Source organism: Mizuhopecten yessoensis, unplaced genomic scaffold (assembly GCF_002113885.1).
Source record: "Mizuhopecten yessoensis strain PY_sf001 unplaced genomic scaffold, ASM211388v2 scaffold4805, whole genome shotgun sequence".
In the NCBI taxonomy this organism is placed as follows: domain Eukaryota; kingdom Metazoa; phylum Mollusca; class Bivalvia; order Pectinida; family Pectinidae; genus Mizuhopecten; species Mizuhopecten yessoensis.
Window position 1 is genome coordinate 326,530 of NW_018405730.1, and position 23,345 is coordinate 349,874.

A 23,345-nucleotide genomic window follows, 5' to 3' on the forward strand; every position below is an offset into this window, starting at 1 on the left:
TGAAAATCTGAAATCTGTATGCTAGATATTGAATAAGGTGGTTTTATTGTTTTTTGTCACTTTGAATAATATTTCTGTTCATGTTAAAAACAAAATCAACTCTCTGTATAAATATATCAGGTGACCGTTAAGGCCCATGGGCCTCTTGTTTAGGTATAATAATTATCTAAATGTGGTGGGAGAAAAAAGAGTCCTCAAACTCATGATGGTTGATTATATTATCATGTTTTTCTACATGTAACTGTCTTTAGTTAATTTTCAAATTGTAAAACCAACTATAATACATTGGTTAACCTCGAGCTCCATGTTTCACTCTAGTTTTGAGATAAGGGGATTCCCTAGTCAAAACAACTGTATACGTACGGTATATATATGACATCATGTCAACAATGCATTAACGTCACGTTAACAAAGCTTGAGCCTGCAACGTCAACATTGCATTAAAACAGTGTATAAAAAGTTCAACAGGGTACGGGAAAAATAATACAGTATTTATTTATCTCCTTCAGATGAGATGGTGAATCCAAACACTCAAGGGAAGAGTCTCTGCAGGGAAAGAGTCTTAATATATAATTAGTTGTTAAACACTTATCGTGCCTTATTTTTGGCAACTTACGATTCCGGTATCTCACCCCCAAGTGGGGGAAAGATTGAGCTTGCATTATTCTTTGGCCATGTCTACCGAGGGACTCATCTTCATTTGTCTTTAATTAGCTGAAGCCAGGTTTTCAAACAAACAAACAAATCGTTGACACAAATTAATTTTGAAATGAATAAATGCATTCACTTTGTGAAATAATGATCCCAATTTAATATGAAAAGATATTTTTTCCCATTTTGTTTTTGCTAAAATTTCAATTTCAAACTAATTGAATAAGTCATTTGAATGTTTACAGGTTATATTTAACTGTCATAAACAATTAATTATCCATAAAATAGACAGCTCAAAGTTCATTAAAAGCGTTCTGTTTTTCCTGGTCATCTGCTTTCAACAAGAATATTTTATACAAACTGTACAAGGTCATACATGACATGGTTTTTACTATTCAATTATTTTGATATTTTACAGGATTTCGACCTAAGATTTTCCCTGGATGGAAAACCACTGTACAAAGGTATAATCTCAGGTAAGTACACTACAAATTGTATTCCTTTAAATATGCAATGCATAATATTGTATTACAATATTATGCATTGGCTCTTGAAAAGGATATTTTTTTCCATACATAATTGAAATAATTTGCATATTTATGTTTATTTAAACTGTACTTGCCAAGTCTTTGATTTGGTTAGGCTCAAATGTGACTTTATAGCTTACTAATAGGTACATATACAATGTACATACATGTGTATTTTGATTTGATCAAATTTTGGAACAGTCTTATTGGCATGTAAAATTGAACAAAACTGTTACACAAACTCTGTAAGATTGGTACAAAAATATATTGTTTAATTTAAACGATACAACTTTCAACTAGATTCTGGTTGGTTGATGGTTTCAGCATTTGTAATTTGTTACTGACTCTCAACTATAGTTATACACTAAAGTTAGCAATTAATATATGTTAGCCAAGTCACTATTTATATATATAAATAACGTAAAAAGAAAAATTCTCAACAACAAGTCTTAAGTACTTTCTTCTCTTCTAGGAGATTCTTCAGACTGTTTATTTGAGGTAGATGTTGTGACTTCATAAACTATGACGTCAAATAATGGTTCGCTATGGCGACGTCCGCTATATACGTACCCGCCATAGCGATATCACAGCAATAGAAATACATAATTATGGTCTTAAGGCAGAAAGTACTATTTGTTTAGGATTTAGAATTACTAGTAAAACTATTATTTACACAAAATATTTTCTTTTAGAAATACCCACGTGTGGAGCATGTATATATATATATAAGATACTCCTGACTAAAAAAACAATATTGTACTTCTCTTATACAAATGTATCACTGTTATTGTACATATATTTTTTGTACATGTACATTACCTTTTGGACTGGCATACATGTACTTTTGATCAAAGTACTGTACCCCACAAACTTTGGAATAGCATTGCGTCTAATTTTATGTTACAGTGATATTGTACTTCAGAGCCGATCCCTTTACCTGACCTTTGTATCAGTATCTGTCATCAATCACTTCCCAAGACTAGTGATAATGTTGTACATTGTATTTTGTAGTAGGGTTGAAACGGTAAACTGCAGTGTTGTTGAACTACGGTATTTTTCTTTCGGTTTGGTACACGGTTCAGCAACTGTTTAAAGACAGTACAAGTTTTGTATGAAAGCAAGATTCTGAATTGTCCGACTCCCTTATGAACCAATCAATTGCGGTCTTACTTTGAACCTCTGTCGTGTCAGATAGAAAATAATCTAAAATGGTGTCAGAAAAACCGATCGAGAGTTGCTCCTGTGTCTTACAACTCATCACGTTCGTTTACGACCAGCAGCAGTAAAGGGAAATCAACATTTGATTTGTTTGAGAAGTCTGTAGTACTCTTTTAAATATTTGGTGAATATATACAACAATACTGAACAGTAATAAAACAAACTGCTGGCCTTGCACTGCAATACATATACTGAACTGTGAGAAAAGTTTACCGTTTCACCAACAAACTGCTGGCCTTGCACTGCAATACATATACTTAACCGTGAGAAAAGTTTACCGTTTCACCAACAAACTGCTGGCCTTGCACCGCAATACATACACTTAACCGTGAGAAAAGTTTACCGTTTCACCAACAAACTGCTGGCCTTGCACCGCAATACATACACTGAACCGTGAGAAAAGTTTACCGTTTCACCAACAAACTGCTGGCCTTCCACCGCAATACATATACTTAACCGTGAGAAAAGTTTACCGTTTCACCAACAAACTGCTGGCCTTGCACCACAATACATACACTGAACCGTGAGAAAAGTTTACCGTTTCATCCCCAAGACAAAAGCCATTCATCACATAGAACTGTAAATAACAATGTTTATATCCTTTGTAGCCGAGTCACCGCCGAAGGTTTGCCTGGGCTCTCTGACAAAGGTGGCAGCACTGTGCGCCCGCTTCCTGAACGTGACGTCCACAGTGAGCTTCCATGAAGAACACAAGCTACACGTTATTGGCTGTGTAGAATACAGTTTGACTCTCTACAACAAAACCGTCAGCGCCTACCCTGTTGATTGCTTCGAGATCCCAAGCCACCAACATCACAAGAAAGGCCATGATGAGAATCTCCGAAATTTTATCAACTTGGTGCCATGATTAAATAATTGATGTAATTTCTGTAGATGTTATCACATTTTCAGTATTACTGGGTATTCCTAGCTATCTTTGTGCCATTCCAGATATGAAAATATAGGGAGTAGGCCCAAGGTTCACAAATCTTCCTAAAATCGATTTTTTTGCATCAACGAAGCATCACTATATACGTAGTTAGGAGAGAATCTGAAGTTTCAAAAACATTTCCTTAACTTGAGCAATGCATTCCGATGAAGAAATTTAACGGAAGTTTTCTTATGTTAAGGAATGTTTGTGAAAGTGGAGACAGATAATGCTGGCTATTTATAATTGATGATATAAACAGGCAGGGTCTTAAGAATTATCAACATTGGTTGATTTGGCCAAAAGAAAAACAATAATCATGCGTGGTGAAGGTAAAAAAAAGACAGATCCACTAATCCTCATACATGTATATATTTCTGGGATAGTTTTATGCTAATTTATTCTTTAATTTCAATATCAAGTTCTTAAATTCTCTTTCTGGAATACATTAGAAGTTGATCTTCCTCATGAATATTTACATGCTATTTTAAGGAAAGAAAGACTTTTACAACCTGCTTTGTATTTTTGACGAAGAGATTTTTGATCTACTGAAATGAAGGAAATCTCTTAATTCTCTTCTACAGACCTAAAAAACACAATTCATATATGCGTTAGCTTTCATTTCAAGTTGAAAAAGGCTAACAAATAATTTAGTTCATTTTCAAATCACATTTTATTTTAGAATCAGATTTTTCTTTTTAAATCTAAATATAAACCATATAAAGAACAAGATGTTATTTCATCTCATAACGTATTTACAAAATGTAAATAGACTTATTTTATGTTTACCAAATTGTATATCAAATTATATTGATGTGGATATAGAGGCAGCAATGCCTGCGTCCACTAATATCTCATTAAATGTTTTGTAATTTTAGGTCAATTTCATTTTTTTTTAGTTTTGAGCAAAGTCCTTGTCCTAAAAAAGATTTTGCAATGTTTTGTGTAATACACCCTATCAGAAATATCAAAATGGAGGAAGGCTGTGCTGCTTTTCTAAAAAAAAAAAATGCCTTCATGCTGCCAAATGTGCTATTAATATATTAAGCAAGATTTTAGGTGAAGGGGGAGAGAACTCTAGGACTTTGCTATTTACCTAAATTGCTGTTTCATATCGCCACATACACTTGTTGGCAATCCTATTGCACCGAATTGAGAGTGCTGTAGTGAAGTGTTTTTTTTTTATTACTTTGGAGGGAGATGGCTATTTGGTTGTTAATTGTATGCTAATCTGTAAGATTACTAGAAGTGTAAATCTCAGATTTCAGTTTCTGTGCGAGTATAGTCAGTTATAATCATTTCAGGATATTTTTACCAGTTTCACATGCAAAAAAAAATATCACTGTACCGATTTTATGAATATTATGATACTAAAAATGCATTAGAAATTTTATGTCGTATTGAATTTATTTGTGTGTGAAAATATGATTGTCAAGTTGTATATTGTAAATAAGTATTAGTGAGAGAAAATGGCTGTCAAGTTGTATATTGTAAATAAGTATTAGTGAGAGAAAATGGCTGTCAAGTTGTTAATAAGTATTGGTGGAAGAGAATGTCCATATTTCCATATTTATCTGGCAATAAGCCCATCATCCATATCTATTGAAGCTCAAAAGAAATGCCAGCAAATGCTCTTTCATTGTCCAGTGTAAGGTCGAGTAATTATGTGTTGGCCTAGTCTGAGCTTAATGCAGGATAACTATTTTAAGTATTTATTTGTATAAAGATGATTTTCTGATTGTATGGTCCAGAATCAGCATTATTTATTTTCGTAGTAAAGTCATGGTAATACTGAATATGTTTTGATTGTCCCATGGACAATGTCATGAAACCTGACGAGATATATTATTTGCAGGAAAAAAACCATTCTGAATGTTAGACAATATGTCGCAACAGCCAATAAAATGCTGGCCAAACATATGGCCAATTGGATCCAGAAAATATCCTGATCAGGCAGAATAAAATATTTTTGAAGTTCGGAAACATGGTTTACATCTAAGAAAATATTTAGATAGCAACACTAGAATATTTGACAATCAGCCATTTTGATATTCTGGCTTAGTTTTGTCATCTGGTGATCATTGATCTTTGGTGGTTGATGATCTGTCCTTAGCAGTACTGCCGTTGCTGATTTGTTCCTGTTAATATGCAACTTCTGTGTATCATGTCATTTCTGTCCCTTCGCCACGAAGTAGCGAGACTTGGGTGTTGCTTTTCTGGCAACGGCGTCAGCATTAAGTATTTATGTTAGTTTCTCTGAGAAGTGCTACACCAACCACACTTGGACCATAGATGCATCTTAGATAGTACATCTGCACGCATCAAAGGCTGAAAGCAGCCTACCTTTCATGGTCCATTGACTTTGTCAGCATCTCCATCAGCATTAAGTTTTTGTGTTTAAGTTAGTTTCTCTGATATGTGCATTGATGGTCAAAGCGGGGCATAGGTGAGACATACCAGTCCAAATGGCATGTTTATTTTGTGAATTATTTTTCAAATATCATTATGATAACACTTTTTAAACCAAAATAAGGTTTCCGCAGATTTCCATGTAAACATCCTGATGACAGATGACTTTAAATTTCCTCATTCAGACATTATGTGCACTGATTACTTAGAATAGATTTAAATGCTTCTAGTAGCTGGTGCACAGACTCACTTGGTCAGGTTTGTTTATCATCAGTTACCATTCCAAGTATTGTGAAATTATCTTAAAAGTAAAAAATATCAGAATTTCATAGAATCCTCATTTTTAGATCACAGATTTTGTTGAGCTCTTGTTGAAATATATCCATAACAACAAGAAAGGGATATTACTCATCCACCCCTTAAATTTCATAATGAACTATTCCAACCTTTGAGTTGGAAGAGTTCAAATGTGTCTTCAGGGTTGAATGAGTTAAGAAAAACACCCAAACCTAATTTAAAATAATATTTAGTTATCTTTAATGCTAGATATTATCGTTGGAGTAATATTAATCCAGACTTAAAAATGGCAGGGACTGTTAATTAAAAAAATGGTTCTCCTTTTACATGCATGATTGGTTTCATGTTTACCAGTCATACTGTTTGTTGTATCAATGCCACTATTTGGAAGCGTATACTCAAACATAGGTACATTTTGTATTCCCATAAGATTTCTGTAATATTTGTTTTAGCTGCAGTGAATAACTCTTTGTAATGATTGTATTACTACAGGGTAATGAAATATTTTGTGCAATTCTTAAAATGGGTATTTTATTCTGAAACCGACGAGAATTTAGACGAGTTGACAAGTTCAAATCTGAAGTGACAGCCACCATGAATAGAACATGTGCTCACACATTCTCCATATTAAGAAAAGGTTTGATTTGCAAGGTATGAGATCTTTTATGCTAAGTTTTGACTGGGATTTCTCATATGTACATACAAATTCCCAAACATTTAAACATATTTTGGGATGAGATGCAGGTTTTCTGAACATGTCAAGTGTATTTCTACAACATTTCGAAGCAAATCTTTAAATACATGAACGTGTTATATGTTTAACACATAAACAGGATAAAACAAATACATGTGTATAAATAACACAATGTGAATTTTATTTCGCTGTTTTCATGGTTGCGTTGAAACCCCTAACATAAAACTATGAGCATGTTTTCTTATTACACTGAAAAGGTGTCATTTGTTTTATTCTGGTGTTTTCTTATCCTATCCAAAGATAAAATCTTTATGTAGTAACCTTTAAAATGTCGTAGTATTTGAGGGTAACATTGTGTAAAATATTCTTCACCTGGTAAAATATTTTGAAATTGTTTGGTATTGATTGATGTATGAATGTACTTTAATATGTAAATTGCTACAATTTTGTTGATAATACAAAACAGGAGATACATGTATAGAAATGTATATGGAGAAAAAACTCCCCCTATACTATAATAAGGTAGTATATATATGGAGGGAGGTTTTTTCTCCATATAGACAGTTACATTTTATGGATATAACGTCAAACTCCTGTCATTGTTTGATATGCATGAAAAGGCGATGGACTCACAAAAGCTTTTTTGTGCCTAACATTATTGTACATTATTTACTTCCATTAAAATACAAATGGGGTAAACTTGATTATTCATGTATCTTAATGGGATTTTAGGAACTTTTAAATTTTACTTGTTCACAATTTCTCAAAGTTGAAAAATACATGTATGATCACCTTGTAAGTTATGAAAGGCAGTTAAGTAATATTGTATTGCACAAATATGTTGTTATGACTTGCGGTAGATCTATGTGAGAATATTGTGAGATCTTTGATCATATTTGCTTTTCTCGTTCAATAGCAGTCACATACTCTCTTTACTTCAGTTCTCCAAGGCTTAAAATATTGAACATTTCTGAACTTGGTCACCTAAATAAGTGGCTCCTTTTTGTGTCCCCTGCGACGCGAGACGACATATAGGTATTACTCAGCGCTTTGTCTTTGGTTGCGTTGTCTGAAACGCAGTTACTGTGCGATAACTTAAGTTTCCTTTGGTTGATTGAACTCAAACTTGGTACACATATTGCATTCCAATATAGTGCAGACAAGTTCGCATTTCAGAAGTTTACGTGCATTTTTGGTGGAGTTATGCCATTGTGTAGAAAATGTAAGAACCTTTTTATTTTTTAATCAATTCCTTTCAAATTTTGTACGGTAATGCTGAGAGCAATAATGTTCAACATATATCACAGGTTTTTCTGTCAAGTTTCAATTTTCTGCGTTTTGGCATATCTGTTTACGCGGTAACTCAAGCCAAAACACTTTTATCACTAAAAGTGCTGAGCAGGCGACACATCCACTACCATGGAATTCTTGTTTGTCTATGAGGCTTTTCTTGATACATCCTGTTTCAATAATCACTGGCTAACTGTCACAGCTAACTGGGTCTGCTACACAACATCAGTAAAATCTTTTTTGTCTTTCCAATTTGACTTTACATCACAGTAAATGTTCAGCCACTTTAAATCAGATTTAGATATTCAAGTAAAAGTTTTTGTAAAGATACGATTATTGAAATATATTTTTATGCATTTATAGTATATACTGGTAGATGGTTTGCCTAAGGTTTAGTTCTCGGGTGTAAGCGAACCTGAGCTGAACACTGTTGTGCTAGTTCTCGGGTGTAAGCGAACCTGAGCTGAACACTGTTGTGCTAGTTCTCGGGTGTAAGCGAACCTGAGCTGAACACTGTTGTGCTAGTTCTCGGGTGTAAGCGAACCTGAGCTGAACACTGTTGTGCTAGTTCTCGGGTGTAAGCGAACCTGAGCTGAACACTGTTGTGCTAGTTCTCGGGTGTAAGCGAACCTGAGCTGAACACTGTTGTGCTAGTTCTCGGGTGTAAGCGAACCTGAACTTAACACTGTTGTGCTAGTTCTCGGGTGTAAGCGAACCTGAACTTAACACTGTTGTGCTAGTTCTCGGGTGTAAGCGAACCTGAACTTAACACTGTTGTGCTAGTTCTCGGGTGTAAGCGAACCTGAACTTAACACTGTAGTGCTAGTTCTCGGGTGTAAGCGAACCTGAACTTAACACTGTTGTGCTAGTTCTCGGGTGTAAGCGAACCTGAGCTGAACACTGTTGTGCTAGTTCTCGGGTGTAAGCGAACCTGAGCTAAACACTGTTGTGCTAGTTCTCGGGTGTAAGCGAACCTGAGCTGAACACTGTTGTGCTAGTTCTCGGGTGTAAGCGAACCTGAGCTAAACACTGTTGTGTTAGTTCTCGGGTGTAAGCGAACCTGAGCTGAACACTGTTGTGCTAGTTCTCGGCTGTAAGCGAACCTGAACTTAACACTGTTGTGCTAGTTCTCGGGTGTAAGTGAACCTGAGCTGAACACTGTTGTGCTAATTCTCTGGTGTAAGCGAACCTGAGCTGAACACTGTTGTGCTTGTTCCAGGGTGTAAGCGAACCTGAACTTAACACTGTTGTGCTAGTTCTCGGGTATAAGCGAACCTGAGCTGAACACTGCTGTGCTAGTTCACGGGTGTAAGCGAACCTGAGCTGAACACTGTTGTGCTAAATCACCACAATCGTTGTCTTCCATTGTTAATCATTTGTTAAGTTTTCACGTTTTTAACATACTCTGAATTAATTCCATGCGAAACAATTCACCCAATTTTGGTACAAAAATTATTTCTTTTGCTCCGTAGAAGATAAACAGTCTTACCAAACAGGTCACCAGAACAGTTGCTAAACTTCTTCTTAAGAGCAGTGAGTACCAGACTCGAAAGAGTTCATTCTTTAGGAATGCAGATTGAAGTTTGTAAACCCACCCACCCCAAAAGTCACATTTGAACCTTATCTATTCGAAGACTGGGCAAGTCCTGTTTAGATATGTAGGGGTGAATGAGTTTGACAACTAGTACATATACATGTACTTCAAACAAAAATTCTCTTAGCCAAGTCGTAACAAGTGACTAGATGGTCCCGGTCTGTTTTGTTTGGTTCCTTCTGGATTTTCATTTGTTAAAATTATTTTGAGGTCTAGGTTCTCTGTGATTGTAGTTGATCCAACCTCGAAATTCCAGTGATAATGCTCACTAACGTTCTCTGCATCCCTGGAGTAAGTCCTGACGAAATCGAAGGCATCCAATTTGCTATTGGATTGGTTTCTGGTGAATAAACTGATCAGTCGCAAGGCTGATACCTAACGTTTGAAAATCATGGAGAAATTTGAGGATGTCATTGATCACATCCGTTCAGCATTATAGTAAGGGTTTTCTCCAACACTGATTTTATCAGTACATAACAAATTACTTTGTGACAAGATTCATTTTGTCACAAAGGGTAGATCATCCTGACAACAATAATATAGGAATGTTTTTTAAAGGGTTTTAAGGCATATAGCAGCTGAGATAATTTCATTTTCAAAATTTGTTACTTTTTAAATATGTTGATTAGCTATATAGAGTGTTACAAAGAACCTCGGGAGAGAAAGTTTCAATTTACTGCCATCAAGGGAGATTACTCCTGATTAACGTAACCCTGGATAATAATTATCATACATGAATATTGTTACAATTAGATCTAGAGCTTTGAGAAGTTATATTTCTTGTAGATTAAGGTACATATCACACTTCTTTTGTACATTATGTTAATTTATTTTCCACAAATGTAGAGTTCTTACCTTTACCCCTGAACTGGTTATATGATGATCTTATTCTGTACATTCAATAATATACAACATTTGATATAGCGCCCTATCTAGCTAACATAAGCCGTTCTTAAGCACTTTACAGTACATAGATATACAATTAACACAATTAGCATATACAGTTTTGAGGAATTCGCAGGAGTTGCCATATCAGGCGCTTACTACTAGGCCTATGCCAACCTGGCTAATATCTCCCTATGTGTGTATGCCTGCATGTGTGCTGGAGATGTATTGTGTTCTGTTTGTAGTGGGACCGTGCTTCCAACGGCATCATTTTTATAGTGCCACCTCACTTGAATGTAATTTAGATTTTTGTTAAGGCACAGGTCGGGCTTGGTTATTATTTTAATACTCGGGGATAGACTATTTATGAGATATTAATTTATGGAAAAAGTATTTGTAATTCATTCTGGGTTGTTTGGTTGTCTAAAGAATAGGTGAATTTCAGTGTGAACGACTATTCCGTCTTTTCGTATTGCAGAGTTATCTGCTCTTGTGAGCAGGTATTGATTGTTACGTCATTAGTTTGTGTGAGAAAATTACGTCATTTTCTCAAAAATTCATGACGTTACTCTCACAAACAAATGATGTAACATTCAATACCTGCTCACAAGAACAGATAACTCTGCAATACGAAAAGACGGAATAGTCGTTCACGGAATATGCAAATACATGAACTTTTGGATATGGTTCGAAAGAGAAGCTTTCCAGAGAATTTTTATAAATGTTTGATAGAGGAACACCAAAAGTGACAACATTAACAATCTTTGATTGTACAGGCGACAAAGGATCCGGACTCATCTTGATGGCTTAACTCATTCAACCCTAAATTTTATAATGAACTATTCCGACCTTTGAATTGGAAGAGTTCAAATGTGTCTTCAGGGTTAAATGAGTTAACTTGTACAGAAAACTTCCAGAGAAAATAATAAAAGAAAAAAAAAATGTGATTCAATTAAATATCCTATCTTTGGCTACAAAAAAAAAATACATCCCTCAAAAATTCATTTTCATATTTCATATTAAAAAGAATGTGAATGTAAGCATATTTCATTGTTTGCACTTGAAGGTTTCAAGTCTTGTGGTTCATTTGTGTCTTAGGCCAACCCAACAGTCAGTAATGGCTATCTCCTTTTGTTAGTGTACAGTAAGGTAGATTTAGTGTGTAATAACATTACAAATTATTGAATTATGTTTGTTTCTTAATAACTTCTACAGATGTTTTATACTATCCATGTCATGTTTTTGTACAAATGAGTTAAATAATGCTGTTTTGAGATTCAAAGAGCATTTGGTATATTGATAAACCTAGATAGCATGGAGTCATCTAAGGAAGTAATCCATTATCCCTCACTGATGTTATTATTTAAATGGATTTGTTTTGATGCTTCAGAAATAAATAAAAAGAAATTTGATTTCATTGCATTGTTCAGAGCTCAGTTATTAGGTCTCTGTGACCTTCACCTCTAGGTCAAAGGTCAAATAAGGATCCCCTCAATATGAAGATTGTTTTTGATGAAAATTGAAATTGAAACTGTTGAAGATTTCTTGATGCAAGTTAAAGTATATCTGCATTGTCTACTAAAGATGTGAAGTGCACTGGATTTAGGACCATGATCTTAATTTGTAGGTGAAACATATCAAATAAGTACAATATTTTTAGAAACAAATGCTATCATTTCAAAAGTGTGAACAATTTCTTTATTAACCGTTTGTACTCCCACAGAGCAGTGGGTGCTATACTACACTAGGGACTATGTTCTTGGTCAGGTTAGAAATGCTGTCTTTTGTAAATTTCACTGGACAAAGGAAGAAAACAAATTCAAATTGATTAGGAGTGATCGTTTAAGGTGGCTCCACACATCGTCATCAGTGTCCATTTTTGTGACGTACTTTCGGAAAAAGTACAGCTCGAACTCAATAATCTCAAAAGAATTGTGCATGTATACCGTGTCGTCATTTCCATATTGACAAACTTTCATTTTTTTTGTATTTTTTTCCAAAAAAGTCCCCTAATTATCGGAATGCTTAGATTTTCATAAAATCAACTCAACGACTCAACATAGTTGCATAAGTTTCAACGAATTTTACTGGTTAATTTCGTAAGTGTGGAGCCTCCTTAAGTAGTTTCGTACACACTTACAAAAGGTGTGCAGTGCAATGCAGACAGGTCAAGGTGACCTTGACCTCTATGTCACGGGTCAAAAAAGTAAATATTGAACTGTTGAGGATGTTTTTTACTTAGGAATCTTGGAGTTTTTCTGAATCTGCAACAGGTAGTGCTTAAAATTTAGGTGAGCACGTCCTTCACTTCTAGGTCAAACGTGAAGTCGGGGCAAAGCTGCTATGCATGTTGACTAATAAGGACGTGCATACTTCACAAAGTAAATTATAAGTTTTCAGATTGTTTTGTTACATTTTTTATTTCTGTTGAGCCTAATTTGTTTTTGGTTTGATTGTTTTTAACGTCCTTTTAACAGCTATCTATGGTCATTTAAGGACGTGCCAGGTTTTATTGGTGGAGCTTAAGCTCAAGTGACCTATTGCTATCCGTCTTCGTCCGTCATCGTTTGTCGGCCGTTAACATTTTACATTTTCAGCTTAAGCTGAAATACTGTTGAAGGGATTTCATTTATATTTCTTGGGAATGTTACTGACATCTTCCTGACCAAGTTTTGTTATTTTTCTGGCTGCTCAAAAATCCAATATGGCCGCCAATGTTGCCATTTTGAAAAAAACTATTTCAAACTTAAAGTCAAGTTCTAATGGGCCGATTTAACTGAAACCTTTTAGGAATGAACGACTCAAGGTCCTGACAAGGTGTTGTTATTTTTCGGATCAATCAGACGGGGCCATCTATTCTCCCTTGCGGAGGGGGTAAAGTTTACTATAGTTTATATAGGGAAATAACACTTTTGGGTATATTTTGTCCAATTTCCATAGGAAATTATTCTTACTTGTTGAGGATCATCCTTGGAGGAAGATGGTATCAAATTGTAAAATTTGAAATCTTGCCCAAACCAAGGGGCCAGGGCTGGGCCTCAAAGGGAAAAATAACCAATATTTCAAAAATCTTCTTCTCCAGACTCATCAGGGGCTCTATTTAAATTTTAAATTTCAGTACACCGGGCCATCTGTTTTCCCTCCGGGAGGGGATAAAGTTTACTATAGTTTATATAAGGAAATAACACTTTTGGGTATATTTTGATCATTTTCAGCAGGAAATTATTCAAACTTTGTCAGAATCATCTTTGGTGGAAGAGGGTATAACAGTGTAAAATTGGTATTCCTGGACCATCCCCTGGGGCTTGGGTGAGGCCTCAAAGGGAAACTTTACCCAATATTTCAAAAGTCTTCTTATTCAGACTCAGATGTACTACAATCAAATTCTGTGCATTGATGAAAATTCCATCAGGGTCTTGATCTATTTTTTAATTTCATTTCCCCCAGGCCATCAATTTTTGCTTTGGTAGGGGGTAAAGTTGACTTAAGTTTATATTGGGAAATAACACTTTTGGGTATATTTTGTCCATTTTCATCTGGAAATTATTCGAATTATGTTGGAATGATTATGATGCCAGATGGCAATTAGATGGTATGAGAAAAAAAGATCCTGCCCCATCCCCAGGGGCTTGAGGGGTGGGGCCCAAATGGGGAAAATGCTTTATAGTTCTCCCTTTGCATTGGGAGAGGGTAAATATAGTTTATATAGGTAAATAACACTTTTGGTATATTTTGTCTAATCTCGGCAAGATATTATTCAAACTTGGTTGGGATAATTGTGATGAGATGGCAATTAGATGGTTTGAACAAATAGAATCTGTCCTTGCCTGTACAGGATTCGAGTTTCTTTTATGGATGGAAATGCCCTAGGTGCATTATATAAATTGTTAGTTTTATTACCCTTTGGTTATCTGTTTTCCTTGGTTTGTATAGGGAAATAACACTTCTGACTATATCTTGTCCATTTTCAGCAAGAAATAGTTCAAACTTGTTGGAATAGTTAATATGAAATTGAAATCAAATAGTATCAGAAAGTAAGAAAGTAAGGAAAATCAGCTAAATAAATAACAATAAATATTTTTCTCAGTAGCAAAATAATTTACTTGAATTTTTTTTTAAGTTCTTATCCTTTGTATATCACTTTGTTTACATGTTGATTTCCAAATCACATCTGAACAATGAAATTGAGCTACCAGTACCTATAATATAACTCATGTGACCGCTAAGGCCCTTGTTCCTATTGTTTTTCGTAGAACGGGTATTGATGTAAGGGAGATAACTCTGACATCCTTACAAACTTCAAAGACGAAAGCCCTGTACCTGAGACTTGTAAAACTTTTTTTTCACGTGTTTTATTAATTTGAAATAAGTCAAACAATGTATTGTATCAGTATCAATTTATTTTGAGTAGTCTCAACTTTAAGATTGAACTTTTGTTTTAAAAAATTAATCTTCCAGGAATTGTGGATTTTGACACAGGGACATGAGAATTTGTTACAGCTATAGTTTAGGTCCAAATATAGCTATAACAAATTATCATGTCCCTGTGAAAAATGAAAAGTATTCTTAGTCGGACAATGCTAAATAAAACGTGTCAAGTGAGATAACTCCGATACAAATTCATCTAAAAAACCTGTAAGGTAACATATAACCTTGATATAAATGTGTAGCTATTTAAAAACGGTTTTTGATTAAAGATATATAACGATCTGCTGAACTGGATGTGATCGTAACATTTTGTTAACGTTTAATCAAATGATATTTTTATTTATCACATAATGTGCTGTGTTATCCAGTGAATATACATATGTCGTATTTTTTGCGTATTAACCCATACATGTAATATGACCTATCATCCTTGTGATTGGTTGTAAATTCAATTGTTTCAGTTGACGCGTCACGCCCAGGACAAGTACATTGTACATGACGTCACAGACTTTTTTACATTTCAAGGTTGCATGGAAATTGTCGTTTTACACGAATAAATGCCACAAACTTACACTCGTTTTCATTTCATATGAAGTTATGAAACTCGTCACGAAATTATGAAACTCGTCACGAATCACGAAAGAAATTCACAAGAAATTCTTAGACTCATTTAATAAATCTCATATGAAATGGGAACTCATGTAAGATGCTCTATGCATCATTAGTTGCCCATGTATGTGTCACTTATGGAGTATTTAACATTTTCCAAGAATCTGACCTCCTATTTAAGCTTCAGGCTGTTCGTCCCATCCATCAACGTAACGGATTGAAATATTATATATACTGCAAATATGTAACCAGTAAAGTCATATTTAGTAGAATTACCTCGGGGCATGGCTTTACGTAGTTTGATAAATACCTGTAATCAAATCACCGAATTCCGTCCGGTCGTATTTCACTGCCTCCTTCCGCCTATATTATTGGTTACCGATGCAGTGCGTTTATATTTCATTAGTTTAAACAAACGAATCAATCAAATCTGATCGAGAGACCATCGCTATTTAACAATCCCCTGTTTTAAGAGACCATATATATCATCTATCTCATCGCGACAAGTCAATTAACTGTACATTAATACTCTATTAAAAAATCCCTCTGTTAAGAGGCCAAGTTTCAGCTTACCGTTGGTTGGTTTTAAAATACAGATTTGATTGTATTAACGCCGAAATTCAGCTTGAGGCAGCGGTGAAAAGTTGTACAACTTATAAAAGTATTTTCTTATATACATACAGCTAAATCTGCACCAAGGACCACCTCTATTAAGAGACCACCTGTGCTTAGAGACCACTTTTAATATTCCCCATATCAGCTATTTTCATGTTAACTGAATCTGTATAAAGAGAACACCTGTAATAAGCGTCCACTTTACAGACTTCCCCACAGTGGTCATTGCATTCAATTTGACTGAACATCGCTCTTTTATAAATTAAACAAGAGACGAAATATAAAAAAATACAATTCTATATTTACAGTAAATACTAAATGTTAGAAAGGACAGAAGAGAAAGATTTGGCGCTCGACACAATATTTGAATCCGTGAAGTATGATGGGTATTGATGACTAATTAAGAGATTAGAGAAAAAACGTCATTATATTATTTTTACGCAATGGAAGCTTATTAAGATGATTTTATGAGTTCGAACCACTTATTTCTATATCAGGATTTTTTGTATTGCAGTTAACACGTGCCTATTGTTTGTTTGTTTGTGTATTTGCTATATGATCTACTAACAATATCTGTGTCCTCGCATATGAATTGGTTATGTAAATTTCCATTAACCTTTACATTGTTATTTAGAAATATGCCTGCACATGGTAACGTTTGATTGTGAAGTAAGAAAACATATAATCGGATATTTAAATCATGCAAACATTTTCGGTTGCAAATTTTCATTGGATGTTCACCGACGAATCACGTGTGTTCTGGAGAACCCCTCACGCAACCCAAGCGAATCTTGTCCCATATATACCAGAGACATTCCCCTTTGTTGAAATCTTACAGGAAATATTAAAGGGACATTTTTTGCAATTTTAAAAGAAATAGTGATGCAATGCTCAATTTCTGTTGAATAAAAAATAACCGCACACCAATGAAACCGCTTCATACTGTTACCCTACAAAGTGGAAGTATGTAATCAGCTTTGTACTCTTATACAGAAAGAACATTGACGAAGGAAGACTGGTTTTATACCTTGTGCGCTGTCCGGGCCTCGAAATCACGACCTACGTACACGGTCCTTAGCTCCTACCACTACAAGACGGTTTCAATATCACAGTGGCAAACAGCCCGATTCCCTCGACATATATAATTGTATTACAATACAATACAATACAAATTATTTTATTAAAGTGTCACATGTCAATTTTGCTTAAACTACATACATACAAGCCTGATCTAAAGTGTACAAACACTATATGATTGTCACCCAGCCGACTGAGGCTTACGAGACACTAAAGACGTAGTTTATCAATACTAAAAGAAATAGTTCAGGGATACTAAAAATAGGTTAAGACTTAATATTAAAAAAACATTCTTCTACGATACATCTTAATAATTGAATCTTGCTTGTAACAAGCATTTTCATTGGTTAACTTGAATATATTTTTCATGTTATGGAGCTATAACACAAAAAACCAGAATGTACACTCATCATAAAACCGCGTCCGTCCGTCCGTCCGTCCGTCGTCCGTCCGTCAACTTTTCATTTAAAACGCTACTATTCATGAACGACTGAGCAGATTTTGACCAAATTTGGTCAGAAGCATCATTGTGGGAAGGGGAACAAATTTTGTATAAATGATGGGTGTGGCCCCCATTGGGGCTGAGGGGCGGGGCCCAATAGGGGAAATATAGCAAATTCTTTAAAATCCTTCTTCTTCTGTAGGAACAAAAGGATTTGTTCCATATTTGGTGTGAAGCATCCTTGGGTGAAGGGGAACCAATTTTGTATAAACCATGGGTGTGGATCCCAGGGGCCTGAGAGGCCGGGCCAAATAGGGGAAACATAGCAAATTATTCTTTAAAATCCTTCTTCTTCTGTAGGAATGAAAAGGATTTGGTCCATATTTGGTGTGGAGCATCCTTGGGTAAAGGGGAACCAATTTTGTATAAACAGTGGGCCTGGCCCCCCTGGGAGCTGAGGGGCGGGGCCCAATAGGGGAAATATAGCATTTTTTTTTTAAATCCTTCTCCTTCTGTAGGAATGAGGGGATTTTGTCCATATTTGGTCTGAAGCATCCTTAGGTAAAGGGGAACCAGTTTTGTATAAACCGTGGGTCTAGCCCCCCAGGGGCCTGAGAGGCGGGGCCCAATAGGGGAAACATAGCAGATTATTCTTTAAAATCCTTCTTCTGTAGGATTGGTCCATATTTGGTGTGGAGCATCCTTGGTAAAGGGGAACCAATTTTGTATAAACGGTTGGTTTGGCCCCTCTGGGACCTGAGGGGCGGGGCCCAATAGGGGAAATATAGGTAAAACCTTTATAATCCCACTTCTACTATAGGGATTAAGGGATATTTTCCTAATTTAGTCTGGAACATCCTGAGGCAAAAGGGACTCAATTTCGTATAAACAGCGAGTGTGGCGCCCCTTTGGGCAGAAGGGAGGGGCCCAATAGGGGAAACATAGCAAATTCTTCAAAATCCTTCTTCTTCTGTAGGAATGACAGGATTTTGTCCAAATTTGGTATGAAGCAGCCTTGGGTGAAGGGGAAACAATGTTGTATAAGCAGTGGGCGTGCTCTCCCAGGGGGCAGAAGGGCGGGGCTTAATTGGAGAAATAGAGGTAAAACCTTTGAAACCCTACTCCAACCATCGGGATTATGGGATTTTATCCCTATTTAGTCTGGAGCATCCTTGGGTCAAGGGGACTTAATTTTGTATAATTTGTGGGTATGCCCCCCCCCCCCCCCCCCCCCTAAGTTGCATAGGGGTGGGGCTCTGTTTGAAGTTTGTTCTCGCTATATCTCAAGTACTGAAATTTCATATGTATTTACAGCATCTACTTCATACCAATTATTTTAAACATATTCAGGTGAGCGATACAGGCCCTCTGGGCCTCTTGTTATTGAAGAATATTTTAATTATTTTTTGATATCCCATTCCATTACTTTTCTATGTTTACCCTACCGCCCATCTTCAATCGAAAAACCAAATGCACTTTACGCTTACAAAATACAGAACATTATATTATATTATTTAAATCTAAATAACTAATATTACCAATATTCAGACTTAGGGACGATACACAATGTATATATATATAAATATTCATTGCTAAAATGTTGTTCATTAGTCTTTAAAAGGCAACATGCAAATTATTCAATAGTTTCTTAAAACTAAATTTTCGGTGAAAGTTTTTGCAGGTGTACATTTGTAAGTGGGATTTATAAATAAATGGATGTTTTATCTCCAGGTGTACCCAAACGAAATTAGGAAATACCAAGTGCATGATGACGAATACGACGCGAAACTTGACCCACATTTTGATCACAGGCCACACAACTTTATATTTGTTTAAGATAGAAAAGACGTTTTGTTGTCAGTATCTTAGGGGAAACTATTACGTTGATCGCGTGCAATTTTCAGCATTCAATTTTTAAACTATGTAATTCTTTAGTTCATAGGGACAGTGCCACTATCCCGGAAGATAATTTATTTAACATAAAAACATTTTCATATTTTTGTGAAACGCTACATCTCACTCAGGAGGGCCAAGAAATTTTCAAGAAAAAACGAAAAATAAACCAATTCAAAACGAGAGTCGTTTATAACAGTCAGTGAGTGTATTGGTCATAGCACATTTCAAGCGATTCTATCACAGAAGGTAACGAAATTATTGAGTATTAATATAATCTTTATTTCCTCCAAATTGAAGAGCATGAGAATACATAATGAATACATGCATTGAAACAATGATATATTATTTACAAAATGACAACAGATTGAGAAATCGATGTCTGATATGAAAAACTACTTTGTATGCCGCGGTGGCCAAATGTTCCATCTCGTGCCGTATACACAGACATAAGTGGTCACTTCCAAAATATATGGCCACCCTCTCTACTTTAAACATTTCTGCATCCGCCCCATGCACGGAAAAAGCCGACGGTTCCTAATTACTAGATATGGTAAAGCAATCTCCAGAGGTTAGTTTTGTCTTTTAAGAGAAGTGACAACGGATCCCGATTGTTCCCGATGTATTTTTTTCGTTTACGGAGAGAGCCGATTGTTCCTGATTGCTACGAAGTCTACATTCAACATTGAATGTACGTGTCGATATACAAAGCTTTTATTCTGACAAAATTAGGATTTTACAATCCTTTGACAGTCAGCTCTGAAGTTACATATATATAACGTAACAGGTGGTAGTCATAAAATAAACCTTTAGTACAGTACTTTAAACGATGTAACCATTCAAGCGTGTTATTGAACGACTTAGTAATTCATAATTAGTAATGATTGGTAAACGGGCAACTTTTGTCAGTTTTCACGATATTTATTTGCCCTTCCTTAGCCGCTTGTGTATTATATGAAGTGCATCTTATCCTCCTATTTCTTGCGTATCTAAATTTCAAAAAGGAAGTAACCTACGCACGCATAGCCACTCACAAGTTCGCATTTCCTTCCTTCAATTCATTTAATCGTCATGATAAACTATATTCTTACGTATTTATCGGGGAATCCCTGGGAACCAAAGGACATACTTAATCTGGAAAACGGAAACGGACTTTTGTGCACTTGTATTTGAATGTACAATGGTGGATCAAGGAAAAGTTTCGGTTTCTGTGTCTGAGTTATGCTTTTGTAGTTGTACAACGTGATGATCTCGCGAAGTTAAGTGGCGACATCTGGTGGCTGATTTCAAGTAAATGATTTATCAGATATTTACATTCATGTTGAACAGACTCTACAAATAAATAAACGTTCCTACTAAAAACAATGCCAAATCTGCAAAACTATTCAGAATCGAGATTCCGATTCCTATTCTTTATTCCTGTATTTTACAAAACTAATACACGTGCATGTTTTTCCAGTCGGAAACTCTATTGGTCTTACATACTGTTTCAGTGGCCGGGGCCCGATTCTGTCGTGACGTCAATTTTCGGAAGCTAGTCGGTACCTTCTAGATTTGGTCGGACCGAACAGAACCATTCTTTATTTTTTTTAAATTTTAAATACTCATGGACTGCAGGACCTTCCGAAATCCACGTTCTTAACATAACATAAATATGTTTGAAATAAATCATGAACACCTTATATTTATTTTACTACAGTAGAAGATGATAAAGTCTTTTATAATCTCGTTTGTTCAATTGTCTCTGGTGAGTTCTTCTTATCCATTGCCATCATATTTCATATTTCTATATTTAAATTTCTACTGTAAGTTCCTCTATACGGGCTTCATGGAATAAGTTATGTAAGCAATTTGCTCATTCCAGCATGAAATTGGAAAAAAATGTCATTCAATCCTTATACAAATTATCTCAATAATCAATGAACATTCTGGGAATTTAGTTTAAAAAACACCAAGAAATGACGCCATACTCTTTCTCAAATTGACAGTCAATTATCTCTATACTTGTAATTACCAAAAGGATATTACTTCTTTAAATGCCATATATATCTAAATATAGAAACCAATATGTTCTTTATGTCAAATAACCTTCGTTCAACAATTGAGTTAGTTCTATTTATAACATTACATATTTGCAACAACAATGTGGGTTTTATTTTAGGGGCAATTTACTGTGAGCTATTAACATAAATATTGCTATTACTAATGTAATATTACATCAAAAACGAAGCTGTTTTTGGCAAATCTCTCGTGAGATTCCCTATATGCATTGAAATTAAATTTCAGGAATTTTATTTAAATGGCAATATTTTGGTAGCTCGTTACTTATTCGGTTTCCTTTTTTATTGAGCCAGAGAAATTGACCGCGAGTATTTACTAATACAGTTGTTTGTTTGATTGTTTTTCTTTTAAAACGATGGGATTTTTAATATTTTTCATAACCTGGAACGACAGCATGGTTCTTCACCCAGTATCGTTCTGACTAGGGGTGACAGGGATATAGGGAGACAAATTATAAAGGAGGTTGGGACAGCAAACTAAAAGATAGTGGCATAATAGTCCTTCCCTAACTGCAATTCCCATCTTTCTTTAACCGATTCTACCTGGGCCCTTGTAAGTCGGTGTCGTCTCATGTATAGAATACATTTGGTATTTTCCTTTACTGCATACTTCCCACCTCTCACAATGGAAAACTGTGGGCAATAAATCACTTGCTACCAAAGTCCACTGCACACATAATCCCCTTTCATGGCCAATTATGATCACATGACCATGAAAAGGGGTGTCCCCAGTGGACTGTGGTCACAAATGGTGTAAGAAAGGGGAAATAATCAATAAGTAGGTAACGATGGAGTCAATTCAGTGGAAAGCATAAACTTAATTGACACATTTAAAATAAGAAAAACATTAATAAATAACGTTAAACATAGTAATTTAATGATTGAAAAACAAACAAACAAAATTACTGAGTTGGCAGCGTTATTGATTTCCTTATCACGTGAGAGGATAAGCATTTTCTGGAAAAGTTTATAATCTTTAGGAGCTGTTTCTTTATACAAAATTGCACATTCAAATATACCACTCATTGAAAGAAATGGAATTCCTTAAGGATTGATAAACCCTTACATTGTATGTATGAAAATGGTTTCAATATCCTGAACCTTTGCCACATCTTGAAAATTTAACTGAAAATGTAGTCAGAAATTCAACGTTGTTTCCCGTATTTTGTTCTAATTGTTGAAAAGACGCTCCTACCTTCCCTGACACTGGACCTGGATAGTAATCCAAAAACACTTGTATCCATTATGCAGGATACACTCAGTCTGGGCTATTGAGAATAAGACAAACTTACCTGGTTCTGATTAGTTCTCACTCAGGCAGGTACATGTAAATTATCTGCAGTGTAGGGTAGGTAAAAAGATTGTCCAGGTGAACATTTTTTACTCAATTTTTCTGTGTTGTTCGAGTTGGGCAGCATGCAGTAAGCCAGTTATTGCATGATTTCTCGTCACTCGGGACTTACTACACCCTCGCTTCGCTCGGGTGTAATAAATCCCTTACTGCATACTTCCCACCTCTCACAATGGAAAAGTGTGGGCAATAAATCACTTGCTACCACAGTCCACTGCACACATAATCCCCTTTCAAGGCCAATCATGATTACATGACCATGAAAGGGGGTGTGCCCAGTGGACTGTGGCCACAAATGCTGTAAGAAAGGGGAGATAATCAATCAGTGAGTAACGATGAAGTCAATACAGTAGAGGATAAACTTAGTTGACACATTT

The 23,345-nt window shown here is 35.4% G+C and overlaps 1 protein-coding gene and 1 long non-coding RNA gene across 2 annotated transcripts in view; both read left to right on the forward strand.

Annotated features, from left to right (window-relative positions):
* The window catches only part of LOC110449713, a 10,024-nt gene extending 5,882 nt beyond the window's left edge, over positions 1-4,142 (forward strand). The window contains exons 3-4 of the mRNA XM_021496751.1: positions 1,070-1,127; positions 3,005-4,142. Coding sequence (XP_021352426.1) covers positions 1,070-1,127; positions 3,005-3,264 — 318 coding nt within the window. The 3' untranslated portion in view covers positions 3,265-4,142. The remainder of the gene's footprint in view (positions 1-1,069; positions 1,128-3,004) is intronic.
* Positions 4,143-10,716: 6,574 nt separating this feature from the next.
* LOC110449740 lies at positions 10,717-11,910 on the forward strand. The gene is made up of 2 exons (XR_002462892.1): positions 10,717-10,927; positions 11,140-11,910. It is a non-coding gene; the product is annotated as an uncharacterized LOC110449740 (long non-coding RNA).
* Positions 11,911-23,345: the final 11,435 nt, after the last annotated feature.